The following is a 19,425-nucleotide window of genomic DNA, read 5'->3' on the forward strand; positions in this document are numbered from 1 at the left end:
GTTTACCCATTGAGCATTGTCTGTAAGCCTCTATCGACCTTTCTTGCCACTTGCGTTCCATGCACACCAGAGCTTTCCATTAAGTGCTGAGGGAAAGCACCCCCTTGCGTGACTTTTTTTTTTTTTTTTTTTTTTTAGGTTGGTGATCACTAGTAACTTGGTTGCAGCATTGAGTCTTACTACTTTTTAAAGGGTTTGACACCGTTAGACACTATGCTGAAAGAAAACCTTACTCATGGGGGTGAATGGTCAATAGGGGTAACACCTCTGGTGTTTTGGGGTAACTTTGCTCCAGAGGTGTTAGGTCACACAGACACAAGCCGCATGTCGCAGGACATGACACGTGCTATGCAGTCTATATCCATCACTTAGGGTGAATTTCTTCTGTTCATTATCTTGTGCATAACCATTTCCTGAGCACTGAGCCTCCGGTAGGACGTCAGGGGTTCTGGCTGCGGATGCTGAAGGGTTTGGTTGAAATTCTTTTCCCGATAACTTAGGGTGGTAGAGCATGGTAGTAGCCGAAAGTGTAATGTGATAAACTCTCATTTCACTATCCTGACTATGTACCTTACTCGCCCCACCCTATTCCCTCATCTTGGATTCACACAGGTGCTGGCATCGGACCCACTATCCAGATCGGTGAAGAGACTGTCATAACAGTTGATGCCAAGGCTGCCGGAAAGGGTAAAGTGACTTGCACAGTGTGCACACCGGACGGCACCGAAGTAGATGTCGATGTTGTAGAAAATGAGGACGGAACTTTTGATATCTTCTACACTGCTCCTCAGCCCGGCAAATATGTCATTTGCGTGCGCTTCGGTGGGGAGCACATCCCGAACAGCCCATTCCAAGTTACAGTAAGTATGGTGAAAACCTACTATGGTTAAAACTTTTAGGTAAAAATCCTATATTTGGTTAAAATAAAAGCAGAGGGAATAGAAGTGCAAATAAAAAGCTAGTAGAACTTAAGGTGTCCGTATACTTTATTTGAAGATGTATGGGGCCCCCATACATTAGTCTGGCTGCCTCTTACCACTTCCCATTGGGAACACATAAATGTTTGGCCGTGCCATATGTTTAGAGAAGCCAGGAGAGAACGGCCGGCGGAGTTATTGAAAATTAGTATATCCTTATACATTCCCACCCCTCAAGATAGGAAGGGGTCCTAGCAGTGGGACCATCAGCAATGGCACATCTTGGGACAACTCATTTGACTCCTTAGCAGCTTCTTGCTATGACTGACTAGGTGTGATGAGCGAGGAACCCCACTTCTGGAGTCAGGTTCCCCAATAGGGCACATGGAAGGGGATGTTAACTTGTGTTATCTAAAATGAGTACAAGTCCTTCCATTAGTTCTTGATGAATTTTCAGCTGTAGATTGTGACTAACGTGTTCTTACACCTCCCAACGCAGGCTTTGGACGGCGAGCAAATGATGCCTCAGCAGATGGCTCAGCAGCAGCTAGCCCCACCTTACGCTTACCCGGGCATGCAGCAACCCTGGGTACCCAGCCTTTTTAACAGTAACTGTAGCATTCATGGAGGGAAAACATCCTGTAACGCTATGGGACAGGGAAGGAACTTTGGAATTCAGGACTCACACCACCTGCTCATAGCTCTAGCATAGACTTTCATTGGATGTAATTGCAACCAAGTCTTGTGCTTTTTTACAATGCAAATAAGGGGTAAAGGGATGCTTAGTTATTACCTCTATTGCTTGCCGCTTCTAACCCGATCATTCAGTGTTTTACTCCCGGCAGCTGGGGGTGTCCTGGAAAACCTGTTTTCCTGGCAGCTCTAGGGCGGCATCGAAATGCCGGAGTCAAATGCAGAATGATCGAACAGTTCGGCAAGTCTTGTCAACCCTAGCTATAACATAGTGCATTGCATGTATGCAAGGATTTTGCATGTGCCATCACACTGACAGCACTTGCATTGCCTTCTGTAGTGTTACACGCGCACACAGCTCTGCTGGACTTGGGGTCCTATTAGAAGGCCCGATCAATAATGTAAAAGACTGCAGCGATCTGCTAGATCAGTGCTTGTTTTCTGGGCCTATTACACAGCTTGATCATTTAGCAAGGGCTGCACGGACATTAGCGATGTCTGTGCAGCCTCTGCCCTAAACTGTAAATACATTACCCCTCCAGGTAATGTATACAGTTTATTTTTTTTTCAGTCAGCTGTCGGCCACGCACCGCTCTTACACATGGCGATGCCCGGACTACTATTTTAGCTGAGGACGAAAAGATATGATCAGCCAATGATCAATGTCCTTAGCTGATCATTGTCTCTATTACAGAGTAATAATTGGCCGGATTCGGCTGATAATCACTTTGAGGAATAGGACCCTTAGTCTAGTGTGATCACTTTTGCTTTCTGCTTCTGCTGTGACAACACACAATGAATTCCAAGCCCATTTCCTTCCCTGTGTATACTGTTCCAGCGATGGCCTTTTCCTCAATCTCCATTGGAAATAAATTTGGGGAGGGTGGTGGGTGGGTTGTTGGGGGATGTCATGGCTGGGCTCATCCTCTCTCCGCTCTGTAAATTCCAGTTGTTTGCCATATCTTCCCATTCTTTCACTACACACATCTCATTACATCTGTCAGACTTCCAGCCAGCCACCACGTTGGGCGGCAAGAGGGAGTTAACACTTTACATGCACTCGTCCGTCTCATCCATTTTCAGAAGTGTGTAACGGTCTCTTGCAGGATTCATGTTTCCAGGTTTGCCAAGTTCTTGGATAAACTTACTGCAAAGACTTCTTTTCCATCATGCAACTTTTTTTTTACATTTGTTTTTAATCCTAAATTCCACTGCTGGTTCATCAGTTTTTCATAATGTAGTGGTATCATGTCACCGGATGGTAGCGCCTTGGAGTTCTGTTCCTGGAATAGTAGATTCCCTCCCCAGCGTGTCCTACCAACACGCTTGGCTGACAGCGAAAAATATAAAGTACAGCTGTGGGTGATGTGCCAGGTGCTGAACCCATGATCTCGGGGAAGGGGGGAGGGTGAACTTCTCAGAAGTAATAACCCCAGTAAACTAGATTGTCAGAAGATCTATAGACACAAATGTTTAGGTTCACGGTCTGAGTCTATGATGAACTTGCATTGGAGTTTTGGTTTTTTTGGCCTTCCGTTGAAGCATGTCCTCTCTCTCTCTCCTTTCTTTTTCATACTTTTCACATTTTATTACAAGTTCCCTCATGTATACATCTCCCTCGGTTTAGGCTACCGATCGCCCTGTAATGGGAGTGAACGGACTGGATGTTGCAGGATTGAGACCATTTGACCTGGTTATTCCCTTTACTATCAAAAAAGGAGAGATCACAGGTAGGACCATCTGCCATTTTTCTAGGCCTTTTGAGAATTTACAGCCTGAAGCATTAACTTTGCCATTCGGTTCACATTGATGTAGGAGAAGTCCGCATGCCTTCTGGGAAAGTGGCTAAACCTGACATTACCGATAACAAAGATGGGACAGTCACTGTCAGATACGCTCCTACAGAAGCTGGACTTCACGAGATGGACATCAAGTATGATGGCATGCACATCCCAGGTAAGTCTAGAGACAATGTTCAGTACTGCTTGGAGGCTTGGTTCACTTGATCAAGCCTCCATTGTCCTGCGCATTGTCCCTTTAAATCAGGGGTTGGGAACCTTCTGCCCTCCAGCTGTTGCAAAACTACAATTCCCATCATGCCTGGAAAGCCAAAGCTTTACTTTAGCTGTCCAGGCATGATGGGAATTGTAGTTTTGCAACAGCTGGAGGGCAGAAGGTTCCCCAACCCCGATTTAAAGGGATGATAACCTGTACCTACCATGCAAGATCATACTTGCCATACAAGATCACCCCAAACCCATAAACCCCAAACTTTATTTGGTTCTTTGTCCTCTTAAACCACTTTCATTTGACCTTTCAGGAAGCCCCCTGCAGTTCTATGTGGATTACGTCAACAGCGGCCATGTTACCGCCTACGGCCCAGGTTTAATTCACGGCACAGTAAACCAGCCTGCGGTATTCACGGTCAACACCAAAGACGCCGGTGAAGGTGAGTACCAAGAGGTGACTGTAGAAAAGATGTCCGTTTACTACAGAGGCTTGACACGTGTGTTTGCACATAGGTGGTCTGTCACTCGCCATTGAAGGTCCTTCCAAAGCAGAGATCAGTTGCACTGACAACCAGGATGGCACATGTACTGTGTCCTACCTTCCAGTCCTCCCCGGAGACTATAATATCCTTGTTAGGTACAACAACAAGCACATCCCCGGCAGTCCATTTGTTGCCAAGATCACAGGTCGGTATTCCCCGGTGACCCCTATGCAGCATTGGTTCTAGAATTTTCTCCAACTCTATCACCATTGTAAAATCTAACACTTTCTTAGGTGATGACACTATGCGCATGTCCCAGCTTAAGGTTGGTTCTGCTGCGGATATCCCACTCAATATCACGGAGACTGATTTAAGTCAGCTGACCGCCACTGTGACCTCTCCTTCTGGAAGGGAAGAGCCATGTCTCCTCAAGAGGCTTCGCAATGGACACACAGGCAAGTTTTTCGTCTGGGGGCTCTACCTTATCTTCTAGCTTAGTTTGGGGTTTAAAGGGGTATTCTCATTATCGCATGTTATCCCTTATTTACAGGATACTTGATAATATGTTGTTCGGTAGGGGGCTTCTGGGACCCACAGTAGTTTGTAGGAGATGGGTAGTTTGTGCACTGTGCATGCATGTTCAGCACGTTCATTCTCTATTAGGCTTTCAAACCATGACTCAACTTTGTGCTGAGAATATGGTGGTGAGGGTGCTCAGTGCTTTCCATTTATTTAGGGGGATAATTTCCCATTCTACAGATCAGTGGGAGACCCAGTGGTCAGACCTCCACTAATCAGCATGCTAGCCCTTATTCTGTGGATAAGGGATAATATGTAAAAGTAAGATCTAGCCGAATAGCCTACAGTACATGGCAGACCCTGGGGGTCCTTGTTGGTCTCGCACTATGAATGCAATCCATTGACACCCAACTGTTAGCCTTGGGTGCTGATGCACTTACAGAGGGGGCACTTGCACCAAGACTGCATGAGTTCTGCATTTAGCATTGATCTTGGCTTTGTATGCGTTAAATAGTCAGAATAAGACAGATTCTCCCATGGTGGGAGAACTACCTGCTCATTGTGCAGGAAGTGGTTAAAAGTTCTACTTCCAGTAATGGCGCCACTCTTGTGCTCAGTTTGGGCATGGTATTGCAGCTTTGCTCCATTGCAGTAACTGGAACTGCACTGTAATACCACACACAACCTGAGAGGGGAGGGGGGCACTGTTTATAAAACGTTTTTTTTTTCTAATCCTGGATAACCCCTTTAAATCATTTTGATGGCTATGGCTTGTCTTCACCTCTCTATAGGTATATCTTTCATACCAAAGGAGACTGGAGAACATATTGTTAGCATTAAGAAGAACGGCCACCATATTCCCAACAGTCCCATCACCGTGATGATCAGCCAGTCTGAGATCGGTGACGCCAGTCGCGTAATAGTCTCCGGCCAGGGCCTTACCGAAGGACGGACGTTCGAGCCGGCAGAGCTCATCATTGACACCAGAGAAGCAGGTAAGAAGTAGTTTAGATAAAATCTTCCAAATCTATGTGCAGGCTGGTAAATGTCCGTCATAGAAACTCACGAGCCGATTCTTGCTGACCACGTACTACAGGTTATGGAGGTCTTAGCCTATCCATTGAGGGTCCCAGTAAAGTAGATATCAACACAGAAGACTTGGAAGATGGAACATGCAAAGTGACGTACATTCCGACAGAGCCTGGAAACTATATCATCAATATAAAGTTTGCTGACCAGCATGTGCCAGGTATCCTATATAATGTAATATATAGTATGGTGTCTATACCCTGCTCCATGCTTGGTGTAATGCCTCGTCCTTATACTCTATAGGCAGTCCATTCTCCGTCAAAGTCACAGGTGAAGGAAGGGTAAAGGAGAGCATTACGCGTAGGAGAACAGCGCCATCTGTGGCAAATATTGGAAGTCAGTGCGACCTTAGCCTGAAGATACCTGGTAAGTCCAATATTAATGCAAACCATGCTGTATGGACATGCCCCCGTCTCCTACCTCCATGACTGGTAATGTCCCCTCTTTACAGAAATCAACATTCACGACATGACTGCTCAGGTCACAAGTCCATCTGGCAAGATTCATGACGCGGAAATAATGGAAGGAGAAAACAACACTTACTGCATCAGATTTGTCCCTACTGAAATGGGTGTTCACTCAGTCAGTGTCAAGTACAAGGGACAGCACGTTCCAGGAAGTCCATTCCAGTTTACGGTCGGACCCTTGGGTGAAGGTGGCGCGCACAAAGTCCGGGCTGGGGGACCAGGCCTGGAGAGGGCAGAGGTTGGAACGCCAGGTACGGGCCGCCGATGACTTCAGGGGGGGGAAGGGGGTATATATCTATGTATACTGCTGACAGACCATTCCTCTTTAGTAACTGATTACAGGCTGCTGGATGAGCTATGCTTGGATATAGTAACAGGGACCATGTGTAGTGTTAGCAGAGCTGCCATTGTTCCGGTAGTTTCTATGTAAGGTACTGCTTTCTAACTGGAACTGATTTTATATAAACTTTGTCTTGTCCTTTTTAGCTGAGTTTAGTATATGGACGAGAGAAGCCGGTGCTGGAGGTCTATCCATCGCAGTGGAAGGGCCGAGCAAAGCTGAAATCGCCTTTGAGGATAGGAAAGATGGATCTTGTGGGGTGTCCTACATTGTTCAGGAGCCAGGTAGGTTTGGGGTCAGGCTGGCTCATATTGACCGAGGGTCCTGCCAGAACGCCCCACTAAACGCAGCTCCTTCCCCTCTCGTAGGAGATTATGAAGTTTCTGTCAAGTTCAACGATGAGCACATCCCAGACAGTCCGTTCATCGTTCCAGTGGGTTCTCCAACCGATGACGCTCGCAGACTCACTGTTTCTAGTCTTCAGGTGAGGCACTGGGAAAAACCTTAGCCCTTACTGGTTGGGCAGAGAACCAGTCTCCTGAGCAGCTGTCTAGACCCCCAAACCTTTCCTTTTCTTAAATCCGCTCAGTGCTAAAATAGACATAATGGTTTGTTTTGGCATTGACCTGGATACTTATAAACCTGGTAGAGCAGAATCGGGCTCCGTTTTTGTAGATCACTGCCATGACTTACACACCCGTCTCTAGCTGATCATGCCCTGTTGGTGATTGTAGTAGAAGTGCTGCCACCTACAGGGCATGATATGGTTCTGCTTCCCAGCCATGCAGTAGGACAGTACCCCCTTACTATAGCATGTTCCCAGCTGACTCAGGAGGCTCTCCATGTGTTTTTCTCGTGTCTTTCTTAAAGGCTTCTAACAGGAAGCAAATCATGGCTTAAACCTGCAAGTGTTTAAAGAGGGAGAGGAAAATGGATCCGAACCATGGCTTTGGCTTACTGTGGCACGGCTGATGGACGTTTAGGGTTCTGCTTTTCCTTAAACTGCTTTTCCCCCATTTTCTTTGCACCTTTGTTTCTGCACCATCCATTTCATCAGCTACCTGGAGCGTGTCTGCATGGTTGACTGAGCCACCCTCATGTAGACAGAAATTTCACACTTGGGTGCCTACATGTGACAGCTGTCAGAATCCTCTTACTGCCGCTTTCTACCGGTGGTAAATGAGGAACTGATGCAGTAGTGTCCCAATTCAATCAATCATCTTCCCAATGCTTGTACTGTAGATCGCATCTTCCTGTACGTAATACAGTATGCCACAGCCAGGTTCTCCTTCACGGGGATCCTCTCCCTCATTAAACCGCTGCGGGGACAGGTAGGTAACCAAGGGCCTGTACAAGATGGAGGGGTGCATGAAGAGTGTCTGTCTGCAATGTTTCTAAACCATTTGATGTGCTTTTAGGAGTCAGGGTTAAAGGTCAACCAGCCAGCATCTTTTGCAGTAAGTCTTAATGGCGCCAAAGGAGTTCTAGATGCCAAAGTGCACAGCCCTTCAGGGGCATTGGAGGAGTGCTATGTGACGGAGATTGATGAAGGTAAGAGTGATGATATATAGGGAGGGTCGGTGCAGAAGGGCAGATTTTAAGGGGTTTGAAGCAATGTTTAACCCACTGGTGTGTTAAAAAAAAAATATATATATATTTTTGGTATGACAATTAAAGGGATTATGGAGGCTTTAAAAAAACATGTCAGATTTCTTCCAGAAACTGCACCACTCCCTGTCCTCAGTTTGGGTGTGGGGGTTTTGCAGCTCAGTTCCATTGAAGTAAATGGAGCTGAATTGTAATACCACACACTACCTGAGGACAGTGGTGGCGCTGTCTTAACATGAAAGCAGCTGTGCTTTTTCCAGTCCTAGATAACATTTAAGAAAGCACTTCTGCCATATACTTGTAAATTGCATCAAGATCTTTCCTTACCGCTACCTTTTTTTTTTTTTTTTTTTTATTATGCCTTTTATACTCCTTCCCTAGAAACATCTTATGTACTAGACTCCAAACTTTTCTTGCAGATAAATACGCTATCCGCTTCATTCCTCGCGAGAATGGCTTGTATCTTGTCGATGTTAAATTCAATGGTTCCCACATCCCTGGCAGTCCATTCAAAGTTCGCGTGGGAGAGCCAGGGCATGGTGGAGACCCAGGAATGGTGTCCGCATATGGACCTGGACTAGAAGGTGGCACCACTGGTAGGTCCCAGGTCTAATATTTCTTCCATTCCTTCCTTACATAGTGAATGGTCCTAAGCTATATGTATTGGTGGAGATCTTCCCAGTCTGACTTTTTTTTTTTCTATCGCAGGAAATGCTGCAGAGTTTATTGTGAACACCACAAATGCAGGTGCTGGAGCGCTGACTGTGACCATCGATGGACCATCCAAGGTCAAGATGGATTGCCAGGAGTGTTCGGAAGGTTATAAAGTCACGTATACACCTATGGCTCCCGGTAGCTACCTGATCTCCATAAAATATGGTGGACCTTATCATATTGTTGGAAGCCCGTTCAAAGCAAAAGTTACTGGTACGTAGTTTCTTTCCCTCCCCCTGCTGACTACAGGATTTTTTTGGCTTTAACCTGTTCTGTAATTTACAAAAACTTTTGAACGTCCGAGGTCTGGGAGTTCAGACACGCTTGTCATTTGAACAAGCCCGGAGAGTCTGTTTCACTGCTGGAGATGGGTTCCAGTGAAAGTCTATGGAGCTCTTTTTCTGGTGTGATGTGGAGATCAGATAGAGAAGCGCTCAGCCTTGCACTTCTCCCAGCTTTTCTAAACATCCAGACTCCAACTGATCCAAGTTCTTGTCATGACAGGGACTAATGTCAGAATATGGGCATGTGTTTAGTCTGTCGTGGATAATGTCTGCAGGCAACACTGCTAACAAGGAACCATCACGCACATCGAAGGTTTTACAGTACCAGAGTTTTCCAAATAGGGGATTTATTCACATCTTGAGAATGTTGGCTGTCGGCCTGTAACCACTGTTTCTTCTTCTAGGGCCCCGCCTGGTGACAAGCCACAGTCTCCATGAGTCCTCTTCAGTCTTTGTAGATTCTGTTACAAAAAGTGAGGCCTTCACACAGCAAGGAGCCCTTCCCAGGGTGTCATCGGATGCTAGCAAAGTAGTCGCCAAAGGTCTTGGTTTGAACAAAGCCTTTGTGGGCCAGAAAAATTCATTCACCGTAGACTGCAGCAAAGCTGGTAAGTTCCCGCAGTCGGTGGAATCCCTCATTGGATACATGCGCCATTGATTTCCTACAACTACATACATTTCATAGGCGCCAAATAAGTGGGCGTAAGACTAAGATGTTGTGCCTTCCCCTGCCAAAAAATCTCTTGACAGCTCAGATCTGCTTGTAGCCGAAACACATTTGTTCTTGCATATGGGAAGAGGCAGCATTGTCCATGTTCTATGAATATTGTCTAGACTCCTATCACGTCTATCATATCTGTGAGGCGTCTTGTGGACCCATGGCTGTCACTGTTTTGGAATGAAAACTTATGAAACTTTCACTTGTCACCATGTCAGGGGCTTAAATCTAGTTTTGATCCAATACAATTTATAATGGTTTATGGTGCAATCTACTTTCAGCTGAAACAGTCAGGAGCTTAGAGTTGCTGATCTGCATTGTGTGAACATACACTTAGAGCTTGATCAGCAATGTAAACGAGCACAGATACAGAGCCTATTACAAGGCTAAACTATCGTGCGATAAGGGCTGTGTGTGTAGAGGTATATACATACCTCTCCATGGTCCCTGGTGCTTCTTCCTGCTCCCATGTTTCCTCCTGGCTTCTGTCTGCAGCCGCCAGCAGACCCTTAAGCCAGTCTTTGAAGTGACAGAACGCTCAGCCAATCACTGGCCGTGGCTGCCCCGGCCAATAGATTGGCTGAGCGGTCTGTCACCTCAAAGCCTGGCTGTGGAGTCAGCCGGCGGCTGCAGACAGAAGCCAGGAAGAGACCAAGGAGCGTGGAGAGGAATGTATATACTTAACCACACATACAGTCAGCGTCCAAGAGACACGATCGGCCAATTGTCATTGGCTGATCATTGTCTATTACACGGAGCGATAAACTGCCGATTTGGCAGATTATTGCTCCATGTAATAGGGCCCTTAGAGCGGTTATCTGGTAGAAGGCATGCCGCATGTGGTGGCCAATGGCAGTATGACTGGTTATACCATAGTTTAAGCACCACGTTCTTTGTCATTGGTCACCACATTTGGTCGTGGTCTCTCCCTCTTACTACATAATCATAATGGTGAGGAATAGGGCACAACTGCTTGACATCTTCATAGCGGAATGTACTCATGACTGTTTTGGTGACGAGTGTTCTGTCTTCCTAGGTAACAATATGCTGCTTGTTGGGGTTCATGGACCAAAGACCCCATGTGAAGAAATTGTAGTGAAGCATCTTGGAAACCGGTTGTACAACGTTACGTACCTCCTGAAGGACAAGGGGGATTACATCCTGGTCGTCAAGTGGGGAGATGAGCACATTCCAGGCAGCCCTTACCACGTGTCTGTGCCCTAAACTGCCCCCCACGTCCTATTGTCCTGATTCCAAACCTCCCTACCCTCTGTGTGCGTTGTCTAATGTACAGTTGCCCTTCTCCCAACAACCCCCATGTGACTGAGGGGTGAGAGGTTGGCTCGGGTTTGGGGGGGTTTTGCTTAGCTGGTTCCAAGTTTATGCAACGGCCATATTAACCCCTGTGGCACTGTAGGGGCAAAGTGTCAACGGGCGCATTTGGTCATATTATAGGGAAGAGGTATGGTCTGACATGTTGGAACGCAGCCCATTGGTGAACTTGGCACTTTTAACCTATAATAGTCGGCTGCTGAAAACAAGTTGGTCTAGGCCCATCCCTTTGGCCTGGAAGGGCTGCTTCTATATGCCACATGCCCCCGTGTGCCCTCTTGCCCCCGTATTTGTTTACATTTTGTTTGTTAACCCTTAAACTGTTGTAAGACATAAGGGATCTCTGAGATGGCAATAGGTGTTTCATGGAAGGGCAGGACACCTAATGGAGCATCCAGATAGTAGTCAGCCTGTGCAACACACAAAAAAAAAAATCTATTTTTCTACAGCCTGTGGAGTATATCCATAATAAATCTGACACAAAAGCCTATTAAACTTTTAAAGCAACCACTACCTGTAAGAATCCAGATCACTAAAAATTTCCACTGGCCCTATTTATCTGCAGCAGAATATTTGGGCCCCTTCAGGTGGGGGTCTCGCCCTTCCCCCTCCCCCACCTTAGTGTTATACTGTGTGTATGTTTTTAATGTTGTCCGGAGAGATTGGGTTACTTCTGCAATACTCCATTGGGTTGCTAAAATGGTTCACCTTCCAAAGGCCATTCCAATTGGATTGCTTTCAGTTAACCAAATCTTGTCTTTTTTTTTTTTGTTTTGTTTTTTTTTGTTTTCTAAATAGTTTTGTTGTTTTTTTTTGTGCACGACTACAGTACTTTGCTCTTAATGATAACAATAAAAGTCTGCTTTTAATCCTCTTTCGGGCTTGATGTTTTATGTTTAGCAGTTTTTTAGAGTTAGATGTAGCATTATTTTACTAGTATATAACTTGTATATGACACTTTTCACCAGTTTTCCCCTCTGCATGCTTCAGTTATCCCTGAGTTAGTAGGTGGTCTCCATACACTTCTTACACAGAGAAGGTCCTCCCTATACTTGTATAGCACACCCTCAGAAGCAACAGCATGGAGGACATTATAGAGCAATACTGAGCTGTATAAACATAAATCCAGCACTGGGGGGACATAACCCTTAAAGGGGTTATCCAGGATTTGCAAAAACAGCTACTTGTATAGTGCTCGGGCACAGTGACCCAGAGAGAACAGATGTTAAAAGCTCCACAGGGGACCTGGCATGGTTACCAGGAGTGGTACCAGCTACACCCACCCCTGGATACACGCAATTGGGGGTACTGGGAGTTGTAGTGATGAAGAGTTGTATGCTATTAAAGACAGACTCCAAGCTTTTAAGCAGTTTATCAAACATGGTGTAAAGTGAAACTGGCTCAGTTGCCCCTAGCAACCAATCAGATTCCACCTTTCATTCCTCAGACTCTGCAGAAAATGAAAGGTGGAATCTGGTTGCTAGGGGCAACAGCCAGTTTCACTTTACACCATGTTTGATAACTCTGCCCCTTAGTCTTTTTTTTTTTTTTTTTTTTTTTTTTTTTTAAACTCTGTTTTATTAAAAATGTATAGAAATGCAGTACAAAAGAGAATTGGCATAGGTAGCATCAAGAAAGGAGAATCATGAGCAATTCCATCATGGTCAATAGAATGGTAAGCATGACAAGAGGTACTACATACAGGTGACTTACATTCAGAAATAACTCGTTGCAAACATAAATATAAACATAAATATAACTGAGGTGATTCAATGATATATTTACCATATTAAGTCCTATCTGGGGGGGATGTTGTCAGGTGTGAGTCCTTCCACGCGCCCCATACTTTAGCAAATTTTTTAGGGCATTTACGGTGCAAATATACAATTTTATCATACATCATTACGGTGTTGACCTGTTTTTTCCACATGGAAAGGTTAGGGGGACGGGGGTCCATCCATCTGATGGCGATGGACTTACGAGCGAGAAATAACGTCTCCCTTAAAAAGGTGCGCTGGTGGGGCGTCCAGACCTCCTCCTCCAACAGGCCGAACAGGCATACTGATGGTGACAATGGGACCGGCATTAACAGGACCGAGGACAGCAGCTGTATTACCGAACCCCAGAAAGAGGCAATAGATGGGCATGTCCACACCATGTGCCAAAAGTCTGCAGGACCAGTCTGGCACCTGGGACATAAAGGGGCTGGGATGCGCCCCATGCGGAAAAGCCGTTGGGGTGTTAAGTATGCTTGGTGGATAAAATACAGTTGGATTAGCTTATTATTAGCTGCTGGGGATACGTGTCTGTGAGACTCCAGTAGGGCCTCACAGTCCTCGTCATCAAGAGTAGGGATATATGTTTTCCATCTATCTAGCGCCGGGAGAGGGCTGGACGCCACCACCGCAGTGATCAGGTGAGAGTAGAGAGTGGAGACTAAGCCTCCTGGACCTTGGGATCTGATTACCCCTATCAAGGGGTGCGAGGACAATGAGGTCGCTGGGTTGGGGAACTGCGCGTTCAGGGCATGGCGCAATTGGAGATATCTAAAAAAGGAGGTACGCGGGATACCAAAGGATTCTCTTAGGGAGTCAAAGGTTCGTATGGCATGGTCTACATACATGTCACTCACATATAGGACCCCTATCTGTGCCCAATAGTTCTGTTCAGGGAGGGATAACAAATGCGGGAGAGAGTGGTTATTCCATAGTGGAGCCTCCACGGGGGTTCCCTGAAACCGCAATTTGTTTCCGGCCGCCAACCAGACTATGCGACCCACCCTGTGGGCGGGTAGAGCCTGCACTCGGGGGCAGGAAGATGCCTCCAAGTAGGACCACAAAGATATCTGGGAGATGAAGTCCAACAGGTGTTGGTCAGGAGAGGGACCCGGGTTTACCTGCAGCCATGGGTTCAGGTATTTCAACTGCCCAGCGAGATAGTAAAGGTACATATTAGGGAGGGACACGCCCGCACCATCCTTTGGGCGCTGCAGCTTGGCAAACTGGAGCTTTGACCGCGATGGACCCCATATGAAGGGGATCATAGCCGAGTCAAGGTCTCGGAAAACGGATTGCGGAATTGGGACAAATATATGTTGCAGGGTATAAAGGCATTTGGGCAGGACCACCATTTTAATTAAATTAATTCGGCCCACTACCGACAACGGCAGTGAGGCCCAAATTCTAAATTTGTTGCGAAAATGTCCCAACAGTGGAAGAACATTTAGCGCCAGTGACTGTGCGGGGGTTTTGGCTATCATGATGCCTAGATATTTAAAATGGTCCACCACGGTCAAACCTTCCAACTCAGAGCCCACACTACCATCTCTAAATGAACTAAGAAACTGCAGGGAGGACTTGCCCCAGTTAATAGAGAGGCCGGAATATGTCCCAAAAGTATCTATCAGCCGAATGGCCACAGGCAAAGACCTCTCAGGATCAGATAGGAATAAAATAAGGTCGTCGGCATAAAGGCCGACTCTATCCTCCCCGGCAGAGTGGGGAATACCCGACAATAGGGGGTCATGTCTAAGAAGAGAAGCGAGTGGCTCAATAGAGAGAATGAAAAGGAGGGGAGAGAGGGGACAGCCCTGGCGGGTACCACGTTGCAGGGAAAAGGAGGGGGATAGTATACCATTCAGTGCTATAGCAGCTCTTGGGGCTTCATAGAGGATAGAGATCCATCAGACAAAATTCTGCCCAAATCCCATCCGTCTTAGGACCTCTAATAGGAAGGGAATTTCCACTGAATCGAAGGCCTTGGCGGCATCCAGGGATGCCAAGGCCCAGTCCCTATCATCATACACTCCCCGCTGGACGGTCACCTACACCCTTCTTAGGTTGTCAGAAGTACTGCGGCCAGGGACAAAGCCAGATTGGTCCGAGTGTATGATAGTAGGGACCAACTTATTAAGGCGATTTGCCAGTAATTTAGTTAGTATCTTGTAATCTGAGTTTAAAAGTGATATGGGTCTATAAGAACCACATATCAGAGGGTCCTTATCTGGCTTCAGCAGCAGTACTATGTTGGCCTCATAGAATGAGTCTGGCAGCCTTCCCTCCTCAAATGATGCTTTAAGCACCCCCAACAGTTGAGGGAGAAGGATGTCCTGGTATTGCACATACAGCTCGGTGGGGAAGCCATCCGGCCCGGAGGCCTTACCTTTAGCCAGAGAAGCCAGCGCATCTCCTAGCTCTTCAAGTGTTATAGGAGCATCTAGGAAAGATATGAAATCATTAGTAAGGGTAGGGAGGGGGATAGAAGCTAGGAAAGAAGAAATGTCTGCCGGGGAGTGGATCAATCTGGTACTGTATAAGTCCCTGTAATATTGCACGAAGACCTCTGAGATTTCCTCGCTGCCCGTGGCCAGACGGCCCGTGGCGTCTCGTACCTGGAGTATAGCTGGGGAGGCCGTGTTTTGATGGATGAGATAGGCAAGGAGACTGCTGGACTGGTTGCCCTGTTCAAAGTAACGTTGGTTTGTAAAGAACACCTTGCGTTTAGCTTTTTCATGTAACACAGTCATATAGGATCTTCCAGCCAGCAGCCATTCCCTCCTGGTATGTTCTGTGGGCTGGGCAATAAACTCTGCCTCTAGTCTAGCACATAGGGCAGCCGCCTCATCCTCCACCCGGGTGGCCTCTCGCTTATGGAAGGAAATTGAGGAATGTACACATCCTCGGAGGTAGGCCTTCAGGGTCTCCCAATATAATGGGTTGTGGACCTCAGGCCGATTAGCCTGTATAAACACGGCCAGCTGGTCTGGGATTCTATCCCGGTCCCCAAATAATGACAGCCAAAATGGGTGTATTTTCCTCGGTCCAGTCGGGGCAGTAAAAGGAGTAAGATTGAGATCTACTATAATGGCCGAGTGATCGGACACTGCTCGTTGGACATGGAACACATCTACCATGGCCACTCGGGCCCGGGGGTTACCGAATACATAGTCAATGCGGGAGAGGCTATGCCCACCCGCCCCATGGCATGTATATTCCTGTACCCGAGGGTGGGCCATTCTCCATAGGTCCAGCCATCCCACTTCCATCATGAGTCGCGCCAGAGGGGAAGGCCCGGAGGCAGCGTCAGGCCCTATGGCCATATGGAATCTGTCTAATACAGGATCATATGTCATATTATAATCACCCATGCACAGTATTATAGAGTTTGGGTACGCCGATGCAAACTTTATGGCTTCATGTAAAATGCTGATAGGGGCCGGGGGGGGGGTAGGTATATACCAACGAGGACCACTGGTACCTGGGCAATCCTCCCTTGGGCAAACACCGCCCTTCCTTCGGGGTCTATGTAGGTGTGACCTGGTTCCCAACGCAGGGCCCTGTGGATTAATAAAGATACTCCTCTAGATGCAGATGAGTGTGAGGAATGTAGGGACCACTGTACCCAAGGTCTAGCTAGGAATCTGTATGACTCTGGTAACATGTGCGTCTCCTGAAGACACAGTATATGTGGATTGTACCTCCTAACATGTTCAAATACCATTGCCCTCTTACGCGGGGTCCCCAACCCCCTTACATTCAAGGACATTAATCGTGTATGCATATCAAAACTCTATCACCTCATGTAACTAAGAACACAATATACAGTAACTAGCAAACACTAAAACTATGACAATATAACACAGAAGTTCTACGTGGCTTCTTATACGGGGGAAGTCTGAGAAACGGGATCCCAGGTACTCAGACTTAGTACTTCAATGGGTAACCGGTATAACCTATGTATTATCAGCTGCCAAACAGGCATAACCATTATGCGCCTTAAGGCGAACGTTACTGGTACAACAGGAACTCAAAATATGTATATTGGCAAGGGGGAGAGGGAGGGAGGGGAAGGGGAGAAGGATGTGAGAATTAATGCCCCTTAGTCTTTACTGAACTCTTAAGGCAGTATAGGTCTCGGTTATGGAATCTCAGCAATACAATGGAAGTCCAGAGTAGATAACTTTGCTACTTCACACACGGCTTAACGGCTGATAGGGAGGGTAGAAGCCCCTGAGGTAGCTGGCTCTGGGACTCCACTTGCAAAGCAGCACCACCCTTGTCCTCAGATTGTGTCTGGAATTGTAATTCAGCTGCATTCACTTTAGTGGAACAGAGCTGCAAAACCCACACCCAAACGGAGGACGTGAGATGCTGTTTCTGGAGTAAAGCGACCATTTAAAAAAAAAAAAAACTCCTTTATGGTGCGTTCACACCGCGATCCTGTAGGTGTGAACGCACCCTTAATAGGGTTATCCAGCACTACAAAAACTTGTCCACTTTTCCCCCTCTCTTGTCTCCCGATTGGGTGTGGTTTCAAACTCTGTTCCATTGAAGTAAATGAAGTTTAAAGGGGTTATCCAGCGCTACAAAACCATGGCCACTTTTCCCCCTCTCTTGTCTCCAGGTCAGGTGCAGTTTGCAATTAAGCTCCATTTACTTCAATGGAACGGAGTTTCAAAACCCCACCCAATCTGGAGTCAACAGTAGGGGGAAAGTGGCCATGTTTTTGTAGCGCTGGATAACCCCTTTAATAGAGCATTCAACGCATGTTTCTCACTGCAGCTGCTCTCTCCTCAGCAGCTTACTTCTAGGCATAATGGTGACACAGCCTGCTTGCAGGGGGTTGTGTTCTATTACAATCGTGACATGTCGGCAAAACCTTACCTACATATGGTGGCCAAGTGCTGCTTCATCTTGGTGTAACATCATGAGGCCATTGTATGCAGCAATCATAAAACAGCCTGTTCTCTCTGCATGCGAGGGATGGGCTGCGTCACCATGCTTTGCGGATATGAACTGCAGTGCGCAGAACCGTAACCTTGCATTGGAGCCTGGGCTGGTAGGAAACTGGGAGCAGGTCTGATCATATACCGGTTATGTTCTCTCTAGTCCAAGTCGGATACTAAACTTTAACAGGCTGGACAACCCCTTTTTAAAGGGGTTATCCAGTGCTACAAAAACAGCCACTTTCAGAGACAACACAACTCTTGTCTCCAGTTCAGGTGCGGTTTGCAATTAAGCTCCATTCACTTCAATGGAAGTGAGCAGGAAAACCCCACCCAAACTGGAGACAAGAGTGGGTCTGTCTCTGGAAGAAAGTGGCCATGTTTTTGTAGCGCTGGATAACCCCTCTAAGCATTGTAGCACTATGAGCAGGTGGAAACTGGATGTATTAGTCACAGGTCTAAGACAACTGATACAGTGAATTACAGCGGAAACTGGGATTGGTTTCTTAGGAAGCCGCTTTACTTGCCAATAGGTATTTGGGCAGAAGAGTTTTCCATAGGGAATCCATAGCATCAGCCTGTGCCTTGTCTGCTGGATGTTTGCGTTAGTTCAGGTCCATATCCCAAACCATCCTATGGCTCCCGATAACATGATGGCTTCTCTTCTCCAGCCCCTGTGTTACACTATGATTAATAGATGCAGAGGATTGCTTCTGCCTCCAGCAGCTCTGTAGCTGTTCCGTGAAAAATCACATTTATGTAGCTGACTGTCTGTGTCTCTTGGGTCCTGCTTGGGAACGCTCGCTATATAACAATTTGATGGTTCCCTGTATGCCTGGTTCCTTATTAGAGTTCCCACAGTGTGAATCCAATAAAAAAAAATAGCTTTCACCATATTCAGAACATATAACCTGACTATAGGGGAAGGTCATGTGTCCAGCGGCATAAGGCAGGTGTCAGGGCTATACTAAATATTAATGGAAATGACAAGCACTGGCATGGATATCAGCAAACCCCATTCAGAGGTCTTAGTGTACTTTAGGTTTATTATGTTTTTGGTATATGCTGTATCCTTTGTATAAATGATATCTACTATGCATTTTAATGGAATAGACGTGTTCCCTAGTATTACGTGAACCTCGTCTCTGCTTGATCTTCATTGTGGAATATTGGTTTGTTCTGCAGAAAGCCACATAAGCCTCACCCAATCCTTCCTCACTGCAATGTAATTTGGGAGACTTAGGCTTGTTTGTGTTGTCCGTTCACTGTACACATAAGGGAATCTGCCAATGCATACAATGAAATGAATCTATAGATCTGATGGAAGCCAAGTGTCATTTCCACCTCGGTTTGGGTAGTTTCTGCCATTTTTTTCCTGTTGGGTAGTTGCTTGCCACATAATCCCTTTAAGTCTCTGCTTAGTCCAGGTGGCAGTCGTACAGTGACTGATGGCTTCTCCCGTTTAAGCGTGCATACAGGCACTGTCTAGGGGCGCCCATTGGACTTATTTTTTTTTTTTTTTTTTTAAA

General features: G+C 46.4%; 1 protein-coding gene across 4 annotated transcripts in view; it reads left to right on the plus strand.

Annotated features, from left to right (window-relative positions):
• The window catches only part of FLNA (filamin A), an 85,593-nt gene extending 73,547 nt beyond the window's left edge, over positions 1-12,046 (plus strand). For 2 of the 4 annotated variants that reach the window (XM_069985815.1, XM_069985816.1), the window contains 18 exons: positions 613-860; positions 1,417-1,506; positions 3,238-3,340; positions 3,426-3,566; positions 3,931-4,059; positions 4,133-4,306; positions 4,395-4,556; positions 5,412-5,615; positions 5,717-5,869; positions 5,953-6,075; positions 6,161-6,427; positions 6,663-6,800; positions 6,885-7,000; positions 7,935-8,067; positions 8,544-8,720; positions 8,833-9,051; positions 9,527-9,730; positions 10,877-12,046. In XM_069985815.1, coding sequence (XP_069841916.1) covers positions 613-860; positions 1,417-1,506; positions 3,238-3,340; positions 3,426-3,566; positions 3,931-4,059; positions 4,133-4,306; positions 4,395-4,556; positions 5,412-5,615; positions 5,717-5,869; positions 5,953-6,075; positions 6,161-6,427; positions 6,663-6,800; positions 6,885-7,000; positions 7,935-8,067; positions 8,544-8,720; positions 8,833-9,051; positions 9,527-9,730; positions 10,877-11,064 — 2,969 coding nt within the window. In that variant the 3' untranslated portion in view covers positions 11,065-12,046. The remainder of the gene's footprint in view (positions 1-612; positions 861-1,416; positions 1,507-3,237; positions 3,341-3,425; positions 3,567-3,930; positions 4,060-4,132; positions 4,307-4,394; positions 4,557-5,411; positions 5,616-5,716; positions 5,870-5,952; positions 6,076-6,160; positions 6,428-6,662; positions 6,801-6,884; positions 7,001-7,934; positions 8,068-8,543; positions 8,721-8,832; positions 9,052-9,526; positions 9,731-10,876) is intronic. The other 2 variants (XM_069985818.1, XM_069985819.1) reach the window with 1 other exon arrangement.
• The last annotated feature ends 7,379 nt before the right edge of the window (positions 12,047-19,425 follow it).

Source organism: Dendropsophus ebraccatus, chromosome 10 (assembly GCF_027789765.1).
Source record: "Dendropsophus ebraccatus isolate aDenEbr1 chromosome 10, aDenEbr1.pat, whole genome shotgun sequence".
In the NCBI taxonomy this organism is placed as follows: Eukaryota; Metazoa; Chordata; class Amphibia; order Anura; family Hylidae; genus Dendropsophus; species Dendropsophus ebraccatus.